Below are 27,172 nucleotides of genomic sequence, written 5' to 3' on the forward strand. Positions count from 1 at the left end.
GATTTTGGGGCAGATCTGGCTGATTTTGGGGTGAATCAGGGCAATTTTAGGAGGATAAGGGCAGTTTGGGGTGGATCAGGATAGCTTGGGGGTGAATTGGGGCAGTTTTGGGGCAGATCTCTGTGATTTTGGGTTGAGTCAGGGCATTTTTGGGGCAGATCTGGGTGATTTGGGGGTGAATTGGGGCAGTTTTGGGGCAGATCTGGGTGAATTGGGGCGATTTTGGGGCAGCTCTGGATGATTTTGGGGTGAATCAGGGCAATTTGGGGTGGATACAGGCAGTTTGGGGTGGATCAGGATAGCTTGGGGGTGAATTGGGGCAGTTTTGGGACAGATCTCTGTAATTTTGGGTTGAGTCAGGGCAGTTTAGGGGCAGATCTGGGTTAACTGGGACGAATTTGGGGCAGCTCTGGATGATTTTGGGGTGAATCAGGGCAATTTTGGGTGGATACAGGCAGTTTGGGGTGGATCAGGATAGCTTTGGGGTGAATTGGGGCAGTTTTGGGGCATATCTCTGTAATTTTGGGTTGAGTCGGGGCAGTTTTGGGGCAGATGTGGGTGAATTGGGGCGATTTTGGGGCAGATCTGGGTGATTTTGGGGGTGAATCAGGGCAATTTTGGGTGGATAAGGGCTGTTTGGGGTGGACCAGGATAGCTTGGGGGTGAATAGGGGCAGTTTTGGGGCAGATCTCTGTGATTTTGGGTTGAGTCGGGGCAGTTTTGGGACAGATCTGGGCGATTTGGGGATGAATGGGGCAGTCTGGGGGCAGATTGATGCGGATTCCCACAGACTGGGGCAGTTTGGGGCGATTTTGGGGCAGATCTGGGTGATTTTGGGGGTGAATCAGGGGAATTTTAGAAGGATAAGGGCAGTTTGGGGTGGACCAGGATAGCTTTGGGGTGAATTGGGGCAGTTATGAGGTGGATCTCTGTGATTCTGGGGTGAATCGGGGCAGTTTTGGGGCAGATCTGGGTGATTTGGGGATGAATTGGGGCAGTTTTAGGGCAGATTGGGGCGATTTTGGGGCAGATCTGTCTGATTTTGGGATGAATCAGGGCAATTTTAGGAGGATAAGGGCAGTTTGGGGTGGACCAGGATAGCTTGGGGGTGAATTGGGGCAGTTTTGGGGCAGATCTGGGTGAACTGGGACGATTTTGGGGCAGCTTTGGATGATTTTGGGGTGAATCAAGGCAATTTTGGGTGGATACAGGCAGTTTGGGGTGGATCAGGATAGCTTGGGGGTGAATTGGGGCAGTTTTGGGGCAGATCTCTGTGATTTTGGGTTGAGTCGGGGCAGTTTTGGGACAGATCTGGGTGATTTGGGGGTGAATTGGGGCAGTTTTGGGGCAGATCTGGGTGAATTGGGGCGATTTTGGGGCAGATCTGGATGATTTTGGGGTGAATCAGGGCAATTTTAGGAGGATAAGGGCAGTTTGGGGTGGACCAGGATAGCTTTGGGGTGAATTGGGGCAGTTTTGGGGGAGATCTGGGCAATTTTAGGGTGAATTGGGGCAATTTTGGGGCAGATCAGGATAGTTTTGGGGTGAATCGGGGCGGTTTTGGGGCAGATCTGGGTGATTTGGGGGTGAATTGGGGCAATTTTGGGGCAGATGTGGGCGATTTGTGGCGGATCGGGACAGCTGGGCAGATGTGGGCAGTTCTGGGGCTCCCCTGGGGAGGGTCCGCGGTCGGGGTCAGGGTGAGGCCGTGTCTCGGTCACCGAGCGCTCTGGCCTAGGGGGGTCGGGGGGAGGCCATGACCCCGGGGCTGGGGCGCCGGGGGCGGGGCCTCTGCAGAGCGAGCCAATAGCAGCAGGCGCCGGCGCGGGGGGGGGGCGGGGCCTCTGCAGAGCGAGCCAATAGCAGCAGGCGCCGGCGCGAAAGGGGCGGGGCCAGGAGCCCCGGGCAGCTCTGGGTGGTGTCAGGGTCACCCAGCCCCTCATCTGGCCAATGGGAGGCCAAAGCGTCATCAGTCCCGCCCACTCGCACCTTGACAGCCAATCACCGCTCGGGCCCCTCCTTGAGCGGGCAGCCCGCGCGCCGTCGGCGCCAGCCAACGGAAAGCGAGAGAAGCGCTGAGCGACATCCGCCGCCCGCCAATGGGAGCCGCGGGTGGCGTGGGGAAGGGGGAGGGCGGGGAGAGCGGACCAATGAGAGACGGGCAGGCGGAGCGGCGCGGCCAATGAGGAGGGAGCGCAGGGAGGCGGGGGCGGGGCCGCGCCGCCGTTACCGTCCGGCTCGGGAGGAGGCGGCGGCGCCATCATGAGCTACTCAGGTGAGGGGCGGCGGCGCAAGATGGCGGCGGGGGCGGCCCCGCGGCGGGGGGAGCGGGGCTCGGTGCCTGGGGGACGACGGGGGACAACGGGGTCCCCTGAGGGGTGACGAGTCTCGGCGACTGAGGCGCGTTCGCCGCCTCCCGGCCTCGCCCCGTCCCGCTCCGCTGCCGCCTGAGGGCCCGGCGCCGCTTCCCGGCGCCTCAGCGACCCGCGCTGGGCTCGGCGCGATCCCCGTCCCGCCCGCGGCTCCCCCGCGGCTCCCCGAGCCGTGTCACGCTGCGGTGCGCGTACATCGCTGCCCTCAGGTCGCGGCCCGGCGCTGGGGATCGCTCCCCCCGGCTCCGGTTCCGCCTGTGACCCCCTCCCCGAGCACCAGCGCCTTCCCCTCCTCATCCCGCCGGCATTTTGCCCCTTTCGTGGTGTTTTCGGTCTTTCTCCTTCCAACCCCGTTTGTCCCGCGGCTCCCGAGCTCACTCACCTGTGGAGCGCGGCGGGTGCCCCCGCCTCCGGCTCCATCCGAGAGCGGACAGATAGGAAAAAACCCCAGATAATTAATCAATGTAATCAATTAACGTTGTGCTGGGGAAGGGGGAGTTTGTAAGGAAGGGGGAGAGCTGCGGGGCAGCCGCTTCCCCCCGCGCGCCTGGGCATGGGGGGGTCGTGCACACGCGCAGCCTTATTAGCGAGGCTGTAATTAACGCGGGACGGGGAAGGGTTTGTGACCCCGACGTGTCCCGGGCAGCCCCTTCCCCCACGCGTGTCTCAGACGAGTTTGCCGTCGGGGCAAAGGGCAGCGATGCCCCTGAGGTAACAGCTTCGCCTCAGAGGGCACCTGAATGTCAGTCCCGGCGTGGGAATGAGGGAAGGCTGAGGGCACTGGGGGTGCTCAGGCTGGGGAAGAGAAGGCTGAGCCCTGGGGACCCTCAGCGATGCTTGTAAGTCCCTAAAAGAAGGATGTTGGGAGGATGTGGCCAGTGAAAAACTCCTTTGGTGCTGAGGTGAGGGAGCCCTGGCCCAGGCTGCCCAGGGAGGCTGTGGAGGCTCCTCAGGAGGTTCCCAACCCCACCTGGACACGTTCCTGTGCCCCCTGACCACAGAGGCACAGATCTGGAGGGCTGGAAGGGACCTGGGAAGCTCATCCAGTGCAGCCCCTGCCAGAGCAGCAGCACCTAGAGCAGGGCACACAGGAACTCACCCAGCTGGGGTTGGGATGGCCCCAGAGAAGGAGCCTCCACAGCCCATCTGGGCAGCCTCTGCCAGTGCTCCCTCACCTCACAGGGAACAAACTCTGCCCTGTGTGTCTCTGGAAGCTCTGATGTTGCAGCTTGGTGCCCCTTGTGCTGTCATTGGCCATCCCTGAGCACAGCCTGGCTCCAGCCTCCTGCCACTTGCAGCCATGACTGAGCTCAGCCCTCAGGCTGCTCTTCTCCAAGCTGCAGAGCCCCAGCTCCCTCAGCCTTTCAGCACAAGGCAGATGCTCCAGTCCCTTCAGCATCTCTGTGGCCCTGTGCTGAGCTCTCTCCAGCACCTCCCTGTCCTTCTGCAGCTGAGGGGCCCAGAGCTGGACATGTTCCTGTGCCCCCTGAGCGAGGGGAAGCTGTGTAGGTTCAATGAGATGCTCTCGGGGGGTCCCTTCCCACCCCCACCATCCATAATACCTCCTCATCACTTCTTTCTGTGCATAAATCCCAGAGAGGGGGTTATTCCCCACCAGCCCCTTCTTGCCTTCCTCAATACTTGACTTCTACTCCCCAGAATCACACCATGCTGGGGGTGGGCAGGGCCCTGCAGAGCTGCTGCAGCCCCAACCCCTGCTAGAGCAGGTTCCTCTGGCTCAGGGGGCACAGGAACGTGTCCAACTGGAGTTGGGAACCTCCTGAGAAGGAGCCTCCACACCCTCCCTGGGCAGCCTGGGCCAGGGCTCCCTCAGCTCAGCACCAAAGGACTTGCTCCCTGGGTTTCAGGGGCACTGTTTGTGTCCCAGCTTTTGTCCATCACCCCTTGCCCCGTTCCACAAATACTTGTGGAGATGGTTCCTGGGAGCTGAGCTTGAAGGAAAACCCAGGGTTTGGGGGTTTTGTGTGTCAGATGAACAAGAGCTGCTCCTCTCTGGCTCCTTGCTGGAGCTTCAGCCATTTGGAGCCAGGCTGGGGGAGGTTCTGGTACCACCACAAACTGGCCTCTGATTGCTTTTTCCTCTTCCCTAGGTTATGGAGACTGGAATTCTGGGACAAACAGAGGCAAGTACAGTAAAAAACAGAGTCATTTGCTGACAGGTTAGTTTCTTCCCTTCCCCTTCCGTCCCATGTCCTGTGCTGGGGATGAAGAACTGCCTCATGGAGCCCCAGTTGCTGCTTCCTGGCCCACCAGTTCCTGCCTTTGCTTTAAAAGTTAGATCTGGAAGCCAGTGGGAAACTGGTCCCAGAGAAAAACTCTTCTAGGCAGTATTTTTGGGGTTGTTTCTCACTCCCACTAAAAAAGACCCTTTTCTGGTGCTTGGATGCAGGGGGAGATGGAGGCTGGGGGTGGCAGCAGGAACACAAATTCCCTCTGTGCCTGTGCCAGCAGCCAAATAAAAGGGCCAGGGGCAGGAAAAAGATCATTTTAAGCCTCAGCAGCCTTTTAATTGGCTTTGTGGGTTCTTCCTCTGATGGTTTTGTTGTGGCCTCTAATAGTTTTGGCTTGCTTTGCAAGAGGAGAGGCCTCTCTGCAGCCAGAGGTGTGGGGAAGGTTGTGGTGGAAGTGGTTTTGGTCTCTGGACTGTCATCACTTTGCACTGAAGGGCTTGGAAAGGAGCTGGTGTGGGTGGCTGTGAAGGTGCTAACGGGGGCTGTTTGGGATCTCAGTGGTACCCAGACCAGGTTCTGCCCTGAGTCTGGTCATTCCTCTGCAGTGTGGGCAAGACAGAGCTGTGTGTGGCTGTGTCACTCACATCACAAAAAAGCCCACTTTCCCCTCAAAACTCAGCAAAACCCCACTTTTCTCCTCAAAACTGCCCCCAAATCTCACTTTTTCCCCTCAAAACTCCACTTTTTCCCCTCAAAACTCCACTTTTTCCCCTCAAAACTCCACTTTTTCCCCTCAAAACTCCACTTTTTTCCCTCAAAACTCCACTTTTTTCCCTCAAAACTCCACTTTTTTCCCTCAAAACTCCACTTTTTTCCCTCAAAACTCCACTTTTTTCCCTCAAAACTCCACTTTTTTCCCTCAAAACTCCACTTTTTCCCCTCAAAACCGCCTTTCCCCTCAAAACTCTACTAAAAACACCCCTTTTTTTCCTCAGATTTCCACCTTTTCCTTCAGAATTCCACCAAAACCCCACTTGTTCCTCAAAACTCCTCCAAAACCTCATTTTTCCCCTCAAAAGTCCACCAAGACTCTACTTTTTTCCCCTCAAAACTCCTCCAAATCCCCAACTTTTGCCTCGTAACTCCCCCAAAACCCCACTTTTGCCCTCAATAATCCACCTCAAGTGGAGTTTTCCCCTCAAACTCCACAAACCCCCCATTTTTCCCTCAGGTGTCCACCACACCCCACCTTTCCCTTCAAAATTCCACCAAAACCCTACTTCTGCCTTCAAAGCTCCCTCAAAACCCACTTTTCCCCTCAAAACTTCATCAAACCCTCACTTTTCCCCTCAGAACTCCCTCAAAACCCCACTTTTTCTCTCTAAGCTCCCTCAAAACCCCACTTTTTCCCCCAGAACCCCATTTTTCCCCTCAAAACTTCACTAAAACTCACTTTTCACCTTCAGGACTATAATCAAACCGCTCCTTTTCCCCTTAGATCTCCCCCAAAACCCCACTTTTTTCCCCCAAAGCCCCACTTTTCCCCTCAGAACCCCCCCAAACCCCCCTTTTCCCCTCCCCAGCCCCCCCAGCCCCTCTTTTAGCCCCCAGCCGTGGCTCTGGCCCCGCTGCAGCCCCTCAGTGTCCCTGTGGCAGTGAGTGAGGGGCCCAACCCTGCCCCAGCCCAGGGGACACAGGGGACAGTCCCTGCCCTGCTCCTGCTGCCACCAGCCACACTGCCCCCGGCCTCCTTGTCCCCCTGGGCACCCTCCTGGCTCCTCTGCAGCCCCCCCAGGCCCTTTCCCTCCAACATTTCTGGGTGGCTTTAGCAGAACTGGGGGGGTTTGTTACGTTTCAGTGTCCGTGGTGGTTCTGGAGGCGTTGGGCTTGGCCTGGGGAACTGAGGGCGGGTGTTGTCTGTGCCGTTGCAGGGTATGAGGGGTACGGTTACGGTTATGGCTACGGGCAGGACAACGCCGGCGGTTACGGCTACGGCATGGCCTCCAACTCCTGGGAAATGGCCAATTCCGACATGGACATGAACCCCGAGGGCTCGGGCGGCAACGCTGACGCCGTCCTGGCCAAAATGAACCAGCGCCTGGACATGGTGTCGCACCTGGACGCGGATGCCATGCAGGGCGGCCACTACGGCTCCGGCGGAGACAGGTGGGTGCAAGCCCCCAGGACGTGACGGTCTGCTCCTCGGGAACCACGTCTCCTGGGTTTCTGCCTCCCTCTGGGCTTTTTCTGTGGGGTGAGGGCAACCAGAGCTGTGTCAGAGGGCAGAGGCAGTGAGGGGGGGTCGGTCTCTGCTGCCGAGTGCCGAGGGACAGACCAAGAGGAAGCGGCCTGGAGTTGTCCCAGGGGAGGGTGAGGCTGGAGCTGAGGCAGAACTGTTTCCCTGAGAGGGGTGTGAGCCCTGTGCCAGGCTGCCCAGGGAGCTGGGGCAGTGCCCAGCCCTGGAGGGATCCCAGAGACGTGGGGTGAGGTGCTGAGGGGTCAGTGGTGGCCGTGGCAGGGTGAGGGCTCAGAGCTGGGCTCCAGCAGCTCCAGGGGCTTTTCCCACCAGAACCCTTCTGAGGGGAAAAAGTGGGGTTTGGTTGAGGTTCTGAGGGGAAATGTGGTTGTTTTGGTGGAGTTCTGAGGGAAAAAGTGGGGTTTGGGTGAGGTTCTGAGGGAAAATTGGGGGTTTGGTGGAGTTTTAAGGGGAAAAAGTGGGGATTTTGGTTGTTTTAAGGAAGAAAAGTGGGGTTTTGATGGAGTTCTGAGGGGAAAAATGGGGATTCGGTGGATTTCTGAGGGAAAAGTGGGGGTTTAGGTGGATTTTTGAGGAAAAAGATGTGTTTTGGTGGACTTCTGAGGCAAAAAAGGGAGGGTTAGAAGTTCTTCCCATCCCTGGAGGGATCCCAGAGGCGTGGGGTGAGGTGCTGAGGGGTCAGTGGTGGCCGTGGCAGGGTGAGGGCTCAGAGCTGGGCTCCAGCAGCTCCAGGGGCTTTTCCCACCAGAACCGTTCTGAGGGGAAAAAGTGGGGTTTGGGTGAGGTTCTGAGGGGAAATGTGTGGATTTGGTGGAGTTTTGAGGGGAAAAGTGGGGATTTTGGCTGTTTTAAGGAAGAAAAGTGGGGTTTTGATGGAGTTCTGAGGGGAAAAATGGGGATTCGGTGGATTTCTGAGGGAAAAGTGGGGGTTTAGGTGGATTTTTGAGGGAAAAGATGGATTTTTGAGGGGAAAAGGTGTGTTTTGCTGGACTTCTGATGGAAAAAAATAAGGGTTAGGGGTTCTTCCCATCCCTGGAGGGATCCCAGAGGCGTGGGGTGAGGTGCTGAGGGGTCAGTGGTGGCCGTGGCAGGGTGAGGGCTCAGAGCTGGGCTCCAGCAGCTCCAGGGGCTTTTCCCACCAGAACCCTTCTGAGGGGAAAAAGTGGGGTTTGGGTGAGGTTCTGAGGTGAAATTGGGGGTTTAGTGGAGTTCTTAGGAAAAAGGTGGGGGTTTGGTGGGCCTCTGAGGTGAAAAAGTGGATTTTAGATGGACTTTTGAGGGGAAAATGTGTGTTTTGGTGGAGTCCTGAGGGGAAAGAGTGAGGGTTTGTGTTTATTTCCCATCCCTGGAGGGATCCCAGAGGCGTGGGGTGAGGTGCTGAGGGGTCAGTGGTGGCCGTGGCAGGGTGAGGGCTCAGAGCTGGGCTCCAGCAGCTCCAGGGGCTTTTCCCACCAGAACCCTTCTGAGGGAAAAAGTGGGGTTTGGGTGAGATTCTGAGGGAAAATTGGGGGTTTGGTGGAGTTTTGAGGGAAAAAAGTGGGGATTTTGGTTGTTTTAAGGAAGAAAAGTGGGGTTTTGATGGAGTTCTGAGGGGAAAAATGGGGATTCGGTGGATTTCTGAGGGAAAAGTGGGTTTTTAGGTGGATTTTTGAGGGAAAAAGGTGTGTTTTGGTGGACTTCTGAGGCAAAAAAGGGAGGGTTAGAGGTTCTTCCCATCCCTGGAGGGATCCCAGAGGCGTGGGGTGAGGTGCTGAGGGGTCAGTGGTGGCCGTGGCAGGGTGAGGGCTCAGAGCTGGGCTCCAGCAGCTCCAGGGGCTTTTCCCACCGGAACCCTTCTGAGGGGAAAAGTGGGGTTTGGGTGGATCTTTGAGGGGAAAAAGTGAGATTCTGTTTTTTTTGAGGAAGAAAAGTGGGGTTTTGATGGAGTTCTGAGGGAAAATATGTGGATTTGGTAGATTTCTGAGGGAAAAGGTGAGGTTTTAGTGGACTTATGGGGGGGAAAAGTTGTTTTTTGTTGGATTTCAGAGGAAAAAGTCGGGTTTAGGTGGATTTTGGAGGGAGAAGATGGGACGTTTTGATGGCTTGGAGGGGAGAAGTTGGGTTTTTGGTGGATTTCTGAGGGAAAAAGTTGAGTTTAGGTGGATTTTGGAGGGAAAGACAGGAGGCTTTGAAGGCTTGGAGGGCAAAAGGTGGGTTTTGGTGGACTTCTGGGGGAAAAAAGTAAGGGTTTGTGGGCTTTTTCCCATCCCTGGAGGGATCCCAAAGCCGTGGAGCTGAGGTGCTGAGGGCTGTGGGTTAGGTTAGTGCTCTGTGGGTTAGTTTAGTGTGAGGTGAGGGGTTGGCCTCTAAAGCTCTTTCCCAACCCACACGAGTCTCTGATTCCTCTGAGTCCGTGAGGCCATCCCGAGCTCCCGCTTCTCCTGTCCTTCCCCCCACCTTGATCTGTTTACAAAACCCTCCCCTACCAGTGTGTTATCTCCTGCCTTTCATTGTCTCCACCATCTCTCCCCCAGGTACGACTCCTACGAGTCCTACGACTCCAGGTCTTCCCTGAACGAACGTGACATGTACCGGCCCGGCTACGACTACGACTACAACGAGCCCGAGCACGACAACGACGGCTCCTACGAGGGGCCCTACGACAACTTCTATGGCAACCGAAGGGATCAATATCCCAACAGGGCCAGGGACAACTTTGGCCAACGAGGACAGAACTGGGGGAGAGAGGGACGTAATAACAGAGCCGGTGGCTCGTCCTACCCCGGGCGGATGGGGGGACAGTGGAACGAACCTCCTCAGTCCATGGGGTCGCGAGGTTTCGGTCACCACGGCTCTTCCAGGCTTCCTTCTCTCTTCTCCCACAACATCATCCCTGAATTTGGCATGTTCCAGGGGATGAGAAGCTTCTCAGGAAACAGGTACGGAGGGGGGATGATGAAGCAGCAGATGAGGAGGAACTGGAGAATGTGGGACTCGGATTTCAAAGTGAGTACCTGTGCAAGCTCCCACTTTCCCCCTGAGAAACAGAGGCTTGATTTTCTGCAGCAAAGGATTACAAAATACCCTCTGGGAAGGGATAATCTGTAATTCCCAGAGTGGCTGAGGCTGGAGGAGCCCTGGGGAGTTCCTGGAGCTGCCCCCTCCCCATCTAACCCCTGTCCCTCAGCCCCACGGCTTTGGGGGAGACGTTTGTCCCCAGCTCCAGCCTCACCCTCCCCTGGGGACACTCGAGGCTGTTTCATCTCATTCTTATCCCAAGCAGATCTCACCCCTTTCTCTATTGGCAGGGAGCTGGGGAGAGCCAAAAGGTCTCCCCTCAGCCTCCTCCTCTCCAGGCTGAGACCCCAGAGCCCTCACCCACTCCCCACCAGACCTGTGCCCCAGCACATTTTCCCCACTCAGTTGCAAACCACTTTGATTCAGTTTTCAAACACTGAGATGTTTTCATCCTCAAACCTCTGGTTTCTGAAGGGAGGAGGATGCTGCTGCCCTTTCCCAGCTGAGCTCCTGCCTCAGAGGACAGAGGAGCGATGGCTTTTGTCCTTCCAAATCAATCCTGCCCATCAGAAACCCGACACAGGCAGCTGAACTCCTTAAAAGGAGTATAAACCCAGCCCTTTCTGACCATGGAGAGCAACTGCATTCACCTCTTTCTTCTCTCACAGCTTCAGAAAAAGAAAATGAAGAAAGATCTCACAGGGAAGAAACGGAAACAAACCAACAGCTCCGAGGAACCCGACAGCAAAGCGGCCAAAACCGACGGCTCCGACAACTCCGACTCTGACAACGGTGCGAGCGGGGCTGGGGCAGGGAGGGGGCTGCTGAGCCGGGTTCTCGGCACCAACCCACCCCTCAGGGCTGCTGCTGCCCGTGCTCAGCCTGTCTGTCTCTTTCAGAGGAGGGAACAGAAGGAGAATCGGGAGAAAAAGAGGAGAAGGAAGGTTCCAGAGGTGTAAGTGACTCCTGAGAACGGGGTTTGCTCGTGGTTAAGAGCTGTAGGTGTGGTGGGAGGTGCTGAGGGTGGATCCCTGCAGTGTGTGTTGTCCCCAAAGGCAGGCAGAGGCTCAGGGGAGCTGAGGGAGCAGATGGCAGAAAAAAGCAGTTGTCAGCTGGAAGGTGGCACGTTCCCAGGGCTCAGTGCTGGAGCTTGGTCTGTTTAACATCTCTGTCCGTGATCTGGGTGAGGGGATTCCACTGCACCCTCAGTTTGGTGATGGCACCGAGCTGGGGGGGGTGCATGGACCTGCCTGAGGGCTGGAAGCTCTTCACAGGGCCCTGGGCAGGCTGCAGCCACGGGGATGAGGCTGCCCAAGGGCAAGTGCAGGGTCCTGCCCTTGTGCCTCAGCACCCCCAGGCTGGGGCTGAGGGGCTGGGGAGCTGCTGGAGGGAAAGGGCCTGGGGGGGCTGCAGAGGAGCCAGGAGGGTGCCCAGGGGGACAAGGAGGCCGGGGGCAGCGTGGCTGGTGGCAGCAGGAGCAGGACAGGGACTGTCCCCTGTGTCCCCTGGGCTGGGGCAGGGCCGGGCCCCTCACTCACTGCCACAGGGACACTGAGGGGCTGCAGCGGGGCCAGAGCCATGGCTGGGGGCTAAAAGAGGGGCTGGGGGGGCTGAGGAGGGGAAAAGGGGGGTTTGGGGGGATTCTGAGGGGAAAAGTGGGGCTTTGGGGGAAAAAAGTGGGGTTTTGGGGGAGATCTAAGGGGAAAAGGAGCGGTTTGATCATAGTTCTGAAGGTGAAAAGTGAGTTTTAGTGAAGTTTTGAGGGGAAAAATGGGGTTCTGGGGGAAAAAGTGGGGTTTTGAGGGAGCTTAGAGAGAAAAAGTGGGGTTTTGAGGGAGTTCTGAGGGGAAAAGTGAGGGTTTGATGAAGTTTTGAGGGGAAAAGTGGGGTTTTGAGGGAACTTTGAAGGCAAAAGTAGGGTTTTGGTGGAATTTTGAAGGGAAAGGTGGGGCGTGGTGGACACCTGAGGGGCTGCAGCGGGGCCAGAGCCCACGGCTGGGGGCTAAAAGAGGGGCTGGGGGGGCTGGGGAGGGGAAAAGGGGGGTTTGGGGGGAGTTCTGAGGGTAAAAGTGGGGAGTTGGTGGAGTTTTGAGGGGAAAAGTGAGGTTTGGGGGGAGTTCTGAGGGTAAAAGTGGAGGGTTGGTGGAGTTTTGAGGGGAAAAGTGAGATTTTGGAGCAGTTTTCAGAGAAAAGGTGGGATTTTGAGGACATTCTGAGAGGAAAAATGAGCTTTTGGCAGAGCTTTGAGGGAAAGAGCAGGGTTTGGGGGCAGTTTTGAGAGCAAAAATAGGGGTTTGTGGAGTTCTAGTGGATTTCCAGGGGCAGAAGTGTTTTTTGTAGAGTTTTGAGGGGGAAAGTGGGTTGTTTTTGGTGGAATTATGAGGGGAAAATGGGGGGTTTGATGGAGTTTTGAGGGAAAAGGGATGGGTTTGTTGTATTTCTGTGGGGAAAAGCAGATTTTAGATGCAGTTTAGAGGGGAAAAGCTGGGTTTTACTGGACTTCTGAGGGGAAAAAAGTGAGGGTTTTACTGTACTTGTGAGGGGAAGAAAGTTGTTTCTTGGATTTCTGAGGGAAGAAGTGGGGTTTAGGTGGACTTTGGAGGGAAAAGATGTGAGGTTTTGATGGCTTGGAGGTGAAAAGTGGGGTTATGATGGATTTATGTGGGAAAATCGAGGTTTTGAGAAAAAAGGTGGGAGTTTGGTGGACTTGTGAGGGAAAAAGTGAGAGTTTGGGTTTATTTCCTGTCCCTGGAGAGATCCCAAAGGTGTGGGGCTGAGGGGTCAGTGGTGGCTGTGGCAGGGTGAGGGCTCAGAGCTGGGCTCCAGCAGCTTTAAAGGTCCTTTTCCAACTGAAATGATTGTCTGACTCTATAAAATGCTCCTTTGAGGCGAGTTTGGGTGTTTCAGAGCATTCCCAGCCATGGCCATGCCACTGTCTCACCCTGTGCACCCGTCAGCAAAGGGCTGGGGCAGCTGGGGAGGCTCTGGGGCAGCAGGGAAGAGTTTAGGGCAGCAGGGGAGGGTCTGAGACAGCAGGGAAGGGTTTAGGGCAGCAGGGGAGGGTCTCAGACAGCAGGGAAGGGTTTAGGGCAGCAGGGGAGGCTCTGGGACAGCAGGGAAGGGTTTAGGGCAGCAGGGGAGGCTCTGGGACACTGTCTCTGGATGTTTCTCACTTCCTGACATGTCATTTTTAGGAAGGGGAAGATGAAGAAGGAAGAGATTCAGAGAGAGGTGAGTGGCTTGTTGTCACCCCCGAGCTCCCTGTGGAGCCCCTCAGGCCTCTGTGGTGGCCAGGAGAGAGATTTTGGGTGAAATCTCCTGAGTTTTGGTTGAGGATCCTGAAGTTCCTCAGTCTGTGTCCTCTTGGCTTTGCTCCTGGTCCCTTCTAGGCCATTTGGTTCCTGCACATCCTGGTGCTGGGGAGCTCTCAGGGTTGGGGGCTCCTACAAGTGTGAGCAGTTGTGGGGAGAGAAATGAGACTGAGACCTGTTAGATCTCCTCCACTGCCAGGGGCTGAGGTGAGCTCAGCTCACACATTTTAGTCAGGTGAATCCCATCCTCTGTGTCTGCTCAGGGACGAGCAAATGCTGTACAAACCCTGCTAGGGAGGAGCTGGATCTCCTGCTCAAGGTGGGTCGGTGAAGCTGCTGGCCTGGGGCTTTGGGACCTGTTCTAATTTCCCCCTGCATCACAGTTTTAACTTGAGGGGGAAGAGTTTTGAGAAGGAGAAACAGGAGCTGTTGGAGAAGCACCTTGAGACCTGCAGGATGCTTAGGGAAGCAGGAGGGCTGGAAAGAAACCTCTTGGCAAGATGTTGAGAGGGGTCTCTGCTGCCCTGCCCCGCATAAAGGTGATATCCCCACATGTGTGCCAGGGTGGGCAGGCAGAGAAGCAGCTTTTCTGTCCCCAAAATCAAGGGTGTGGGTTGATTTCCCTCCCCCCAAGGTTTATCACATCCCAAGTGTTGGCTTTGAGGCTGAACAAGGCTGATGCTTCCAAAACATCATCAGACCTGTAACTAATTAATGATTAAAACATGCAAGATGAAGCAGCAAAGCAATTAAAGAGCTGGGAAACGGGGGTGTCTCTGTTGGGGTTCTCCCCTTTGACTCCCACCCCTGGTGCAGCTTTTTAGGGGGGAAAAAGCTTTGTAGAGGGCTGTGGGAGCAGCATCTGAGCTCCTCGATGTCTGCAGGTTGTGAGGCTCAATCCCAGAACCAGGGAATGGTGAAAAGCCCCTGGAGCTGCTGGAGCCCAGCTCTGAGCCCTCACCCTGCCACGGCCACCACTGACCCCTCAGCACCTCACCCCACGCCTCTGGGATCCCTCCAGGGCTGGGCACTGCCCCAGCTCCCTGGGCAGCCTGGCACAGGGGCTCACACCCCTCTCAGGGAAACAGTTCTGCCTCAGCTCCAGCCTCACCCTCCCCTGGGACAACTCCAGGCCGCTTCCTCTTGGCCTGTCCCTCGGCACTCGGCAGCAGAGACCGACCCCCCTCACTGCACCCTCCTGTGAGGGAGCTGCAGAAGGCTCCTGTCTCCCCTCAGCCTCCTCTTCTCCAGCCTCAACACCCCCAACATTCCCTCAGCTGCTCAAAACTCCACAAAACCCAACCTTTTCTCTTAAATCTCCCCCAAAACCCCACTTTTCCCCTCAAAACTTCACCAAAACGCCAGTTTTCCCTTTCAGAACTCCAGTCAAACTGCTTCTTTTCCTTCAGAACTCCCCAAAACCCCCTTTTTCCCCCCCCCAGCCCCTCTTTTAGCCCCCAGCCATGGGTCTGGCCCCGCTGCAGCCCCTCAGTGTCCCTGTGGCAGTGAGTGAGGGGCCCAACCCTGCCCCCAGCCCTGGAGCTGCGGCCTCCCCACGGCCCAGCACAGGGGACAATCCCTTGGAGTGCAGTCAGGTGGATAACTAAAGTTTCAGAGGGGAATCCTTTTGAATCAGAGTGTTTCCAGGGGTTGTGCCCTGACAGGATCTGCTTGAACCCCACAGGTGCTCTGAGCATTCAGGAGGAGATCAGTCAGATCAAAAGGAAGCTGCAGGCGGGCAAGAAAACTCAAGAGAGGCAGAAGAAGCGGCATCGGGATCGCATGGTGGACAGGTAACAGCTGCTGGGCTTCAGTTTCCCTCTTCCTGGTGGTGGTTCCTCCTCTGGGACTGTAGCAACACACCTCTGGGCTCTGTCCCTTTGTTCCCAGTGTTTTGGCTGCTCCTTGTAGAAGCTGCTTTGCTGTCCTTGCCTTCTGTACTTAAAGCGAAATAGAAGTGAGGTGGATTGAGGCAGGTTGTGCTCGGCCCTGGGGAGGCCTCAGCTGGAGTCCTGTGGCCAGGGCTGGGCTGCCCAGCTCCAGAGGGACAGGGAACTGCTACTAAGGGCTGCCAAAAGGGCTACCAGAGGCCAGCACAGGGCTGCCAAGGTGCTGAGGGGACTGAGACAGCTCTGTGAGGAGGAAAGGCTGCAGGACCTGGGGCTGGAGAAGGGAAGGCTGAGCTCAGGGGGGACAGGGAAGTGCTGGAGATGCCAGGGCAGGGCCACCAAGATGCTGAGGGGCTGGAACATGTGTGTGAGGAGGAAAGGCTGCAGCCCTGGGGCTGCTCAGCCTGGAGAGGAGAAGCCTGAGCTCAGGGGCAGCTCAGCAATGCTCAGCAATCCCTCAGGGTGGCTGTGGAGAGGATGGGGCCAGTGGTTGGGGTGTGGTGGCCAGTGGCAGGACAAGGGGTGATGGCCAAAAGCTGGGACACAAACAGTGCCCCTGAAACCCAGGGAGCAAGTCCTTTGGTGCTGAGCTGAGGGAGCCCTGGCCCAGGCTGCCCAGGGAGGGTGTGGAGGCTCCTGCTCAGGAGGTTCCCAACCCCAGCTGGACACGTTCCTGTGCCCCTGAGCCAGGGGAAGCTGCTCTAGCAAATTCTTTCCTGGATGTGCTCTGCAGAGCTCTTCCAACCCCCACCACTCTGTGATTGTGTGGAACAGCCCAGAAGCACTGGGAAGGGCTGGAGGAGCTCAGGGAGTCCCAGGAGCTGGCTGCAGCCCCTTTGGCAGCCCTGAGGTTGATGGTCCTTCCCCTCCTCTTCTCCAGGATCCAGTTTGTTTGTTCCTTGTGCAAGTATCGGACCTTCTACGATGATGAGATGAACAATCACCTCGAGAGCAAATTCCACAAGGAGCACTTCAAGTTTGTGGGCACCAAGTTGCCTCAGCAAACAGCTGATTTTCTCCTGGTGAGGCCTCTGGGGATGTTTGTTCACTGAATTTGAGGGTTTTGGGGTTGTGGTGTTGGTTGTTGTTATCCATTGGCAGCCTTCCTCCTTCTCCCTTCTCCTCTCCTCCCCCTCCCTTCCTTTTCCCCTTCTCCCTCCCCTTCCCCCTTCTCTCCCTCCCTCACCATTGCTGTCAGGTTCCAAACCTCCCTCTCTCAGTAACTATCTTGGAAAGTACTGGAGCAGATGGAGTCAGGTTGAGCTTTACCCTCACTTTAGCAAACTTCAGGGCAGCAGAGCTCTGCCTTCTCCCTCCCAGCAGGTCCCTCAACCTCTCCTCTCCCTGTTTCCACTGGTGGGAAATCAAACACTTGCCCACCACTGATTTTTGGTGGCCAAGGTCATGGTGTGGGAGGGTTACCAGGAGCTGGGAGAGTTACCAGGAGCTGGGAGGGTTACCAGGAGCTGGGAGAGTTACCAGGAGCTGGGAGGGTTACCAGGAGCTGGGAGAGTTACCAGGAGCTGTCTTGGGGCAGGAATATGTGGCCAATAAAACACGGAAAACCGAGGAGAGACGCAAAGGCATCGAGGACATCAACGCTGCCATCCAGCAGATCTACAGGGACCAGGACCTCACCCAAGGTAAAGCGGGGAGGAAGGGGTTAAAGGGGGGGTTGGAGGTGAGTTGCAGGGGTCAGAGGTGAGTTGGGGGGTGGTTAGATGTGAGTTGGAGGCTTAGAGGCGAGTTGGTGGGGGTTAAGATGTGAGTTGGAGGGCTTAGAGCTGAGTTGGAGGGAGTTAGAGGTGGGTTGGGGGGAGTCAGAGGTGAGTCGGGGTGTTGGAGGTGGGTTTTAGGGGAGTTAAAGGTGATTTTGGGGGGGTCAGATCACATGGGAGACTTAGAGGTGAGTTGGGGGGTAGAAGATGAGCATGGTTGAAGAGTTGGGGAGGTTAGAGGAGAGTTTGAGGGAGTCAGAGTTGGGATTAAAGGTGGTTTGGGGGATGAAGGTGAGCTGGGGGAGGTTAGAGATGAGGGGAGGGGGTTTCAGATGGGGCAGTTAAAGGTGAGTTTGGGGGTGTTACAGATACTGGGGTGTGTTACAGATGATCTGGTAGTTCAGGCTGGAGCAAAGTCTGGAGCAGAGCAAAAACTCCCAGGGTTCAGAGACCCCAGAGTGGCTGAGGCTGGAGGAGCCCTGGGGAGCTCCTGGAGCTGCCCCACTAACCCCTGTCCCTCAGCCCCACGGTTTTGGGGGAGACATTTGTCCCCAGCTCCAGCCTCACCCTGCCCTGGGGACACTCGAGGCTGTTTCCTCTCATCCCATCGCTTGGGAGCAGAGATCTCACCCTCCTGGCAGGGAGTTCAGCACCAGACCCCCATCTTTGCTCAATTTTAGGCAAAACCCCAGGAAAAAAAAACCTAATTTTTCCTCTAATCACAAAAAACCCCACTTTTCCCCTCAGAACTTCACAAAAAACACACTATTTCCCTTAGAAATCTACCAAATCCCCACTTTATTCCTCGAAATTCCCCCCAAACCCCACTACTTCCTTCAAAACTCTCCAAACCTCCACTTTTTTCATCAAAATTCCCCCAAAATGCCACCTTTTTCCTCAAAATACCCCCAAAATCTCACTCTTTCCCTCAAAACTCCACCAAAACATCATTTTTTCCCATCAAAAACACCAACACCTCCCTTTTTCCCTTCAAAACTCCACCTTTTCCCCTCAGAACTCCCCCAAACCTGCACTTTTCCCCTCAAACCCCAGCCTTTCTCCCCTCCATCCTCCACCAAATAGAGTTTTCCCTTGGAATCGTTTCAGTTAAAACTCTACCAAAAGAGCCCTACTCTTTTTTTCCTCAAATTACACCCCCCACAAGATTTTCCCCTCAAAATTTCACTAAAACCTCCCTATTTCCCTCAGAAGTCCACCAAAACCCAACCTTTTCCTTCAGAAATCTACCAAAACCCCACTTTTCCCCTCAAAACTCCTCCAAAACACCACTGTTGCACTCAAAACTCCACTGAATCCTCATTTTTTCCCCTCAGAACTCCCCCAAAACCCCACATTTTCCCTCATAAACACCAAAACCTCCCTTTTTCCCCTTCAAAATTCCAACTTTTTCCCTCAGAACTCCACTAAAACCCAACTTTTTCCCTCAAAACTCCAGTTTTCCCTCAGAACTCCCCCAAACCCTTTTTTTTCCCCTCAAAATTACTAAAACCCCACTTTTTCCCCTCAAACCCCTCCAAAACACCACTATTGCCCTCAAAGCTCCACTAAAACTCCACTTTTTCCATCAAAACTCCACTAAAATCCCATTTTTCCCCTCAAAAACACCAAAACCTCCTTTTTCCCCCTTCAAAATTCCAACTTTTTCCCTCAGAACTCTACTAAAACCCCACCTTTCCCCTCAGACCTCCCCCAAAACTCCACTTTTCCCTTAACACTGCCTCAACTCCCCTTTTTCCCATCAAAACTCCCCCAAAACCCTGCTTTTTCCCTCAAAACTCCACTAAAAGCTCATTTTTCCCCTCAAAACCACCAAAACCTCCCTTTTTCCCCTCCAAAATCCATCTTTTACCCCCATAACTCCACTAAAACCCCACTTTTTCCCTCAAAACTCCATTAAAACCCATTTTTTCCCTCAAAACCCCACAATTCTCCCTCAGAACTCCCCCAAACCCCATTTTTACCCTTCAAAATTACCAAAACCCCCTTTTTTTCCTCATAACCCCTCCACATTTTCCATCACCAGGCCCTTCCAACCCCTCTTTTTTCCCCCAACTCCCCCCTACTTTTTCCCTCAAAACTCCCCCAAAACCCCACTTTTCCCCTCAGAACTCCCTTTTTTCCCTCAAAACTCCCCCAAAACCCTACTTTTCCCCTCAGAACTCCCTTTTTTCCCCTCGAAACTCCCCCAAAACCCCACTTTTCCCCTCAGAACTCCCTTTTTTCCCCTCGAAACTCCCCCAAAACCCCACTTTTCCCCTCAGAACTCCCTTTTTCCCCTCAAAACTCCCCCAAAACCCCACTTTTCCCCTCAGAACTCCTTTTTTTTCCCTCAAAACTCCCCCAAAACCCCACTTTTCCCCTCAGAACTCCTTTTTTTCCCTCAAAACTCCCCCAAAACCCCACTTTTCCCCTCAGAACTCCTTTTTTTTCCCTCAGAACTCCCCCAAAACCCCACTTTTCCCCTCAGAACTCCCTTTTTTCCCCTCAAAACTCCCCCAAAACCCCACTTTTCCCCTCAGAACTCCCTTTTTTTCCCTCAAAACTCCCCCAAAACCCCACTTTTCCCCTCAGAACTCCTTTTTTTTCCCTCAAAACTCCCCCAAAACCCCACTTTTCCCCTCAGAACTCCTTTTTTTCCCCTCAAAACTCCCCCAAAACCCCACTTTTCCCCTCAGAACTCCTTTTTTTTCCCTCAGAACTCCCCCAAAACCCCACTTTTCCCCTCAGAACTCCCTTTTTTCCCCTCAAAACTCCCCCAAAACCCCACTTTTCCCCTCAGAACTCCCTTTTTTTCCCTCAAAACTCCCCCAAAACCCCACTTTTCCCCTCAGAACTCCTTTTTTTTCCCTCAAAACTCCCCCAAAACCCCACTTTTCCCCTCAGAACTCCTTTTTTTCCCTCAAAACCCCCCTAAAACCCCACTTTTCCCCTCAGAACTCCTTTTTTTCCCTCAAAACCCCCCTAAAACCCCACTTTTCCCCTCAGAACTCCTTTTTTTCCCTCAAAACCCCCCTAAAACCCCACTTTTCCCCTCAGAACTCCTTTTTTTTCCCTCAAAACTCCCCCAAAACCCCACTTTTCCCCTCAGAAATCCTTTTTTTCCCTCAAAACCCCCCCAAAACCCCACTTTTCCCCTCAGAACTCCTCTTTTCCCCTCAAAACTCCCCCAAAACCCCACTTTTCCCCTCAGAACTCCCTTTTTTTCCCTCAAAACTCCCCCAAAACCCCACTTTTCCCCTCAGAACTCCCTTTTCCCCCTCAAAACTCCCCCAAAACCCCACTTTTCCCCTCAGAACTCCCTTTTTTCCCTCAGAACTCCCCCAAAACCCCACTTTTCCCCTCAGAACTCCCTTTTTTCCCTCAAAACTCCCCCAAAACCCCTCTTTTCCCCTCAGAACTCCCTTTTTCCCCTCAAAACTCCCCCAAAACCCCACTTTTCCCCTCAGAACTCCTTTTTTTCCCTCAAAACTCCCCAAAACCCCACTTTTTCCCCTCACAACTCCCCCAAACCCCCCTTTTCCCCTCAACAGGTGCCTCCACTCCCTGTTTTTCCCCCCAACCCCCCACTTTTTCCTTCAGAACTCCCCCAAAACCCCAGTTTTTCCCTCAAAACTTCACCACAGCTCCATCTTTTCCCCTCAGAACCCCCCAAACCCCCCTTTTCCCCTCCCCAGCCCCTGTTTTAGCCCCCCGCCGTGGGTCCGGCCCCGCTGCAGCCCCTCAGCGTCCCCGTGGCAGTGAGTGAGGGCCCGGCCCTGCCCACGCTCTCTCTCCCCGCCCAGATGTCGGGATGGAGCACTTCATTAAGAAGGTGGAAGCTGCTCACTGTGCTGCCTGTGACCTCTTCATCCCCATGCACGTTGGCTTCATCCAAAAGCACTTGAAGTCCATCGACCACAACCACAACCGCCGGGTGAGTGGGCGGCACAAACAGCATCCACACGGCATGTTGATGTTCCCGTGTCCTCAGAGGCTTCTCCCCACAGTCTGCCCTTAGTTTTGATGGGTTTGGGTCCCCAGAAGCTTCTCCCCACAGTTCGTTTTGGTGTTCTTGTGTCTCCAGAAGCTTCTCTCCATGGTCTGCCCTTAGTTTTGATGAGTTTGGGTCCTTAGAAGTTCCTGCTAAGGTTCATTTTGATGTTCCCGTGTCTCCAGAAGCTTCCTACTACTGTTCATTTTGATGTTCTTGTGTCCTCAGAAGTTTCTCCCCACAGTCTGCCCTTGAATTTTGTTGGGTTTGGGTCCTCAGAAGCTTCTCCCCACAGTTCATTTTGGTGTTCTTTTGTCTCCACAAGCTTCCCTCTACAGTCTGCCCTTAGTTTTGATGAGTGTAGGTCCCCAGAAGCTTCTCCCCACACTATGCCCTTAATTCTGATGGGTTTGGGTCCCCATAAGCTTCTCCTCACAATTCATTTTGGTCTTCTTGTGTCTCCAGAAGCTTCTCTCCATGGTCTGCCCTTAGTTTTGATGAGTTTGGGTCCTCAGAAGTTCCTGCTACTGTTCATTTTGATGTTCCTGTGTCCTCAGAAGCTTCTCTCCACAGTCTGTGTTTAATTCTGATGGGTTTGGCTGCTCAACAGCTTCCTACTACTGTTCATTTTGATTTTCCTGTGTCTCCAGAAGCTTCTCTCCATGGTCTACCCTTAGTTTTGATGGGTTTGAGTCTCCAGATGCTTCTCCCCACAGTTCATTTTGATGTTCTTGTGTCTCCAGAGGCTTCTCTCCATGGTCTGCCCTTAGTTTTGTTGGGTTTGGGTTCTCAGAAGTTCCTACTGCTGTTCATTTTGATGTTCCTGTGTCCACAGAAGCTTCTTTCCACAGTCTGTGTTTAATTCTGATGGCTTTGGCTGCTCAGAAGCTTCTCCCCACAGTTCATTTTGGTGTTCTTGTGTCCTCAAAAGCTTCTCTCTACAGTCTGCCCTTGAATTTTGTTGGGTTTGGGTCCCCAGAAGCTTCTCCCCACAGTTCATTTTGGTGTTCTTGTGTCTCCCCAAGCTTCCCTCTACAGTCTGCCCCTAGTTTTGATGGGTATAGGTCCCCAGAAGCTTCTCCCCACAATCTACCCTTAATTCTGATGGGTTTGGGTCCCCATAAGCTTCTCCTCACAGTTCATTTTGGTCTTCTTGTGTCTCCAGAAGCTTCTCTCCATGGTCTGCCCTTAGTTTTGATGAGTTTGGGTCCTCAGAAGTTCTTGCTACTGTTCATTTTGATGCTCTTGTGTCTCCTCAAGCTTCTCCCCACAGTCTGCCCTTAGTTTCGATGGGTTTGGGTGCTCAAAAGCTTCTCCCTACAGTTCATTTTGGTGTTCTTGTGTCTCCAGAAGCTTCTCTCCATGGTCTGCCCTTAGTTTGATGAGTTTGGGTCCTCAGAAGTTCCTGCTACTGTTCATTTTGATGCTCTTGTGTTCTCAGAAGCTTCTTTCCACAGTCTGTGTTTAATTCTGATGGCTTTGGGTGCTCAAAAGCTTCCTGCTACCGTTCATTTTGGTGTTCTTGTGTCCTCAAAAGCTTCTCCCACAGTCTGCCCTTAGTTTTGATGGGTTTAGGTCCCCAGAAGCTTCTCCTCACAGTTCATTTTGATGTTCTTGGGTCCTCAGAAGCTTCTCCCCACAGTTCATTTTGGTGTTCTTGTGTCTCCAGAAGCTTCTCTCCACAGTCTATCCTTAGATTTGATGGGTTTAGGTCCCCAGAAGCTTCTCCTCACACTTCATTTTGATGTTCTTGGGTCCTCAGAAGCTTCTCCCCATAGTCTGCTTTTACTTTTGATGGTTTGGGATCCCCAGAAGCTTCTTGCTTTGGTTAATTTGGATCTTCTTGTGTCCCCAGAAGCTTCCCCTTTGCAAACTCCGATTAAAAACCCCTTCAGCAAAGCCTCATATCCATCCCAAAATGAGCTCTGTCCCCTGACCTCTGCTGCTGAGCTCTGACAAAGGCCTGCAGGGAAGTCAGAGGCAGGTCTGAGCTCTTTGCTGTGCCCTCCCTTGCAGGCCATGATGGAGCAGTCCAAGAGGTCCTCGCTCATGGTTGCCAGGAGCATCCTCAACAACAAGTTCATCAGCAAGAAGCTGGAGCGGTACCTGAAGGTGGGTGCTGGGGGAGGAGTTGTGCTGGTGGGGACCCTTCTGTGCTGCTGGGATTTGCTGGTGGCTGCTGGAGACTGCTGAGGGGGGTTATTGGGGAACCCTGAGGTGATCTGGGAGGGGGTTGGACAAAGCTAAGGGCAAGGTCCTGCCAATGACTTGGGGCAATGCCAAGCACAGATCCAGGCTGGGTAAGGAATGGATGGAGCAGCCCTCAGGAGAAGGGCTTGAGGAGGGGAGGATGAAGCCCCCTGTGCTGTGAGAGAGCTGGATGTGTCCAGCCTGGAGAAGAGAAGGCTCCAGGGAGACCCTGGAGCAGCATCCAGGCCCTAAAGGGGCTGAGAAGAAAACTGGGGAAGGGACTTTGTCCAAGGGCCTGGAGTGACAGGACAAGGGGTGATGGCTCCAGACTGAAGGAGAGGAGATGGAGATGACATGTCAGGAAGAAATTCTTCCCTGGGAGGGTGGTGAGGCCCTGGCACCCAGCCCAGAGAGGCTGTGGCTGCCCCAGCCCTGGCAGTGCCCAAGGGCAGGTTGGATGGGGTTTGGAGGAGCCTGGGCTGGTGGAAGGTGTCTCTGCCCATGGCAGGGGGGTGGAATGAGATGATCTCTAAGATCCCTTCTCTCCCAAGCCCATGACTGACTCCTGGTCACTGGCATTGAGTCTCTGCAGTGCAGATGTTGTCATCTGCTGCCCCTCATCTTACTCCAAACCCCACAGAGCAGGGTGAGCCCGGCCTCCAGCTCAAACTTCAGCCACAGAGCTGCTGGTTGTGTTGTCACCACTGATCTCAGCAGGGAACTGAGGCTCCAGGCAGATTCTGCTTTCAGGAGCTACTCCCTTGGCAGTCCTCAGGGCAACCACTACTCTGAGCCTCTGGGGACGGTTTGGCAGCACCTGACCTGTGTGAATTCCTCAAAGCAACTGGAGGGGAAGTCACAGCAGATAAATCACACCATGGTGGGGGTGGGCAGGGCCCTGCAGAGCTGCTGCAGCCCCTGCTAGAGCAGCTTCCCCTGGCTCAGGGGCACAGGAACGTGTCCAGGGGGGGTTGGGAACCTCCTGAGAAGGAGCCTCCACACCCTCCCTGGGCAGCCTGGGCCAGGGCTCCCTCAGCTCAGCACCAAAGGACTTGCTCCCTGGGTTTCAGGGGCACTGTTTGTGTCCCAGCTTTTGGCCATCACCCCTTGTCCTGCCACTGGCCACCACACCCCAACCACTGGCCCCATCCTCTCCACAGCCACCCTGAGGGATTGCTGAGCATTGCTGAGGTGCCCCTGAGCTCAGGCTTCTCCTCTCCAGGCTGAGCAGCCCCAGGGCTGCAGCCTTTCCTCCTCACACACATGTTGCAGCCCCTCAGCATCTTGGTGGCCCTGCCCTGGCCTCTGCAGCACTTCCCTGTCCCCCCTGAGCTCAGCCTTCCCTTCTCCAGCCCCAGGTCCTGCAGCCTTTCCTCCTCACAGAGCTGTCTCTGTCCCCTCAGCATCTTGGTAGCCCTGTGCTGGCCTCTGGTAGCCCTTAGTAGCAGTTCCCTGTCCCTCTGGAGCTGGGCAGCCCAGCACTGGCCACAGGGCTCCAGCTGAGGCCTCCCCAGCTCTGGCAGAGCAGAGCAGAGGGGCAGCACAAGCTCCCTGGCCCTGCTGCCCACACTCTCTTGCTGCCCCCAGGCTGCCGTTGGCTTCTTGCCCACGAGCCCACGCTGCTGCTCAGGGTTGGTTTGTTCTCCCCCAGCACTGCCAGGTCCCTCTCCTGGAGCTGCTCTCCAGCAGCTCAGCCCCAGCCTGGGCTGCTGCTGGGCTTGTTCCTGCCCAGCTGCACCACTCTGCCCTTGCTGCCCCTCAGCAGCTTCCTCTGTGCCCAGCTCTCCCTGCCTGGCAGCTCAGGCTCTGGGCACTCAGCCAGTGCTCCCAGTTTGGTGCCAGCAGGGAACTCGCTGAGGGTCCCTCTGTGCCCTCCCCCAGCTCCCTGATGGAGATGCTGAACCAGACTGGCCCCAGAGCCCATCCCTGTGGAACTCCACTGCCCACAGGCCTCACACTCCATTCTGTGCCATTGATCACTGTGAATCTTCTCTTTTCAGGGCGAGAATCCTTTCACAGATGACCCAGAAGAGAAAGAGGAGCCCGAGGAAGGAGAAGGAGGAGCCAGTGGGAACGTAGAGGAAGGAGCAGCAGAAGGAGCAGATGAAAACAAGGACGAGGAGGAAAATCCAGAGGAGGAAAATCCAGAAGAAGAAAATCCAGAGGAAAATGTAGATGAGGAAAACAAGGATCCCAAGGAGACCCCAGAAGGAGCTGAGGATGAGGGGGAGCAAGAAGAAACAGGGCCAGAGACAGAAATGGAGGCCCAAGCACAAGGCGAGGCAGAGGCCGGGGAGCAGACGGGCTCGGGGCCGCCCCCTGAGGAAGAGGAAGGTGTGGAAGCAGCTGAGGAGGAGGAAGGAAGTGAGGAAACTGCAGCACAAGAGGCTGAAGGTGCAGAGTGAACACTGAGGGAGAAAGCTGGTGTGGGAAAGACCTGCCAAGTGTTGGTTCCTCCAGCCCATAAGTGTGTCTGTGAGTCCATCACCCACCTGCTGAGCTCATCCCACCCAGCCCAGGCAGTGGGAGCCTGTCAAGTGATGGATGATTGATTGATTGATTGATTGATTGGTTATGGGGGGGGGTTGTTTTGGAAAATAGAGGAGCTGTGTTTTTTTTACCAAACCTTGATTTAGTAGCTAGGTTTTGTGCTGTCTCTGGGTTGTTCTTTCTTTTAGGTGGCTTTGTACTAGGAGAGTTTCCTTGCTGAGCATGTGTGCGACCAAGCACCACGTCACCATCCACCAAACCAACCCTCTTTCCTTTGCCCCAACAACCAAATCCTTCCTGTGCTTTGTTCCCCCATCCCCCTTGAACCTGTCTGTCTGGAGATGCAGTTCCATGGAGGGGAGGGAGGGGTGAAAGGTTGATTCCTGCAGGGAAGGCTCTGCAGAGCTTCCCCAGGCCTGTCATGTTCCCTCCCAGCTGTTCTGTTCCCACGTGCTGTCACCCTTGTGTCGTCTGTTCAAATGCTTTTTCGTTTGCAAGGTGAAATGTCGTGGTGGGTGGAGATAAAAGGACTTGTCCTGAGCTCACCCCCGACTCGCCCTTGATTTCTGGTGCCTTGGGAGAGCCCTGGGAGAGGCTGGAAGCTCAGAAGCCATCGTCCAGGGCTGGGTTTGGGTTCAGCTCCACTTCCCTCAGCGCTGTGGAATGGGGTTGAAGTGCTGGGTAGAAGCTGGGAGTCATCCCCAAGGAACACAGATCCTCCTTCCTGCAAAGAGGGAGGAAGAGCTGAGGTTCTGGGGCAGCACAGAGGTGATTCCTGCTGCAGACAGGAGCTTTCCCAAAGGGTCAGTGGATCAGGACATGCTCAGGCTCGAATCATCAAACCTCCACCTTGGTGTTTGCAGGAGAGTTTTGCCCCCTCCATCCCTCCACCTTGGTGTTTCCAGGAGAGTTTTGCCCCCTCCAGCCCTCCACCTTGGTGTTTGCAGGAGAGTTTTGCCCCCTCCATCCCTCCACCTTGGTGTTTGCAGGAGAGTTTTGCCCCCTCCAACCCCCCACCTTGGTGTTTCCAGGAGAGTTTTGCCCCCTCCAACCCTCCACCTTGGTGCTTGCAGGAGAGTTTTGCCCCCTCCAAACCTCCACCTTGGTGTTTCCAGGAGAGTTTTGCCCCCTCCATCCCTCCACCTTGGTGCTTGCAGGAGAGTTTTGCCCCCTCCATCCCTCCACCTTGGTGTTTCCAGGAGAGTTTTGCTCCCTCCATCCCTCCACCTTGGTGTTTGCAGGAGAGTTTTGCCCCCTCCAAACCTCCACCTTGGTGCTTCCAGGAGAGTTTTGCCCCCTCCAAACCTCCACCTTGGTGCTTCCAGGAGAGTTTTGCCCCCTCCATCCCTCCACCTTGGTGTTTGCAGGAGAGTTTTGCTCCCTCCATCCCTCCACCTTGGTGTTTGCAGGAGAGTTTTGCCCCCTCCAACCCCCCACCTTGGTGTTTGCAGGAGAGTTTTGCCCCCTCCATCCCTCCACCTTGGTGTTTGTAGGAGAGTTTTGCCCCCTCCAAACCTCCACTTTGGTGCTTCCAGGAGAGTTTTGCCCCCTCCAAACCTCCACCTCGGTGTTTGCAGGAGAGTTTTGCCCCCTCCAAACCTCCACCTTGGTGCTTCCAGGAGAGTTTTGCCCCCTCCATCCCTCCACCTTGGTGTTTGCAGGAGAGTTTTGCTCCCTCCATCCCTCCACCTTGGTGTTTGCAGGAGAGTTTTGCCCCCTCCAACCCCCCACCTTGGTGTTTGCAGGAGAGTTTTGCCCCCTCCAT

General features: G+C 55.0%; 1 protein-coding gene across 2 annotated transcripts; it reads left to right on the forward strand.

Moving 5' to 3' along the window:
- Nucleotides 1–2,219: 2,219 nt before the first annotated feature.
- On the forward strand, nucleotides 2,220–25,952 carry AKAP8L (A-kinase anchoring protein 8 like). Of its 2 annotated transcripts, none has more exons than XM_062020218.1 (13): nucleotides 2,220–2,275; nucleotides 4,484–4,552; nucleotides 6,496–6,730; nucleotides 9,335–9,806; nucleotides 10,487–10,610; nucleotides 10,718–10,773; nucleotides 13,013–13,049; nucleotides 14,814–14,922; nucleotides 15,899–16,040; nucleotides 16,556–16,661; nucleotides 20,540–20,670; nucleotides 22,744–22,839; nucleotides 24,918–25,952. In XM_062020218.1, the coding sequence occupies exons 1-13, from the start codon at nucleotides 2,263–2,265 to the stop codon at nucleotides 25,320–25,322; spliced, it is 1,995 nt and encodes a 664-aa protein (XP_061876202.1). In that variant the 5' UTR covers nucleotides 2,220–2,262; the 3' UTR covers nucleotides 25,323–25,952. The 2 variants fall into 2 exon arrangements, with proteins under 2 accessions (XP_061876202.1, XP_061876203.1); XM_062020219.1 differs by having other exon boundaries at nucleotides 4,484–4,516.
- The last annotated feature ends 1,220 nt before the right edge of the window (nucleotides 25,953–27,172 follow it).

Source organism: Colius striatus, unplaced genomic scaffold, assembly GCF_028858725.1.
Source record: "Colius striatus isolate bColStr4 unplaced genomic scaffold, bColStr4.1.hap1 scaffold_76, whole genome shotgun sequence".
NCBI lineage: Eukaryota > Metazoa > Chordata > Aves > Coliiformes > Coliidae > Colius > Colius striatus.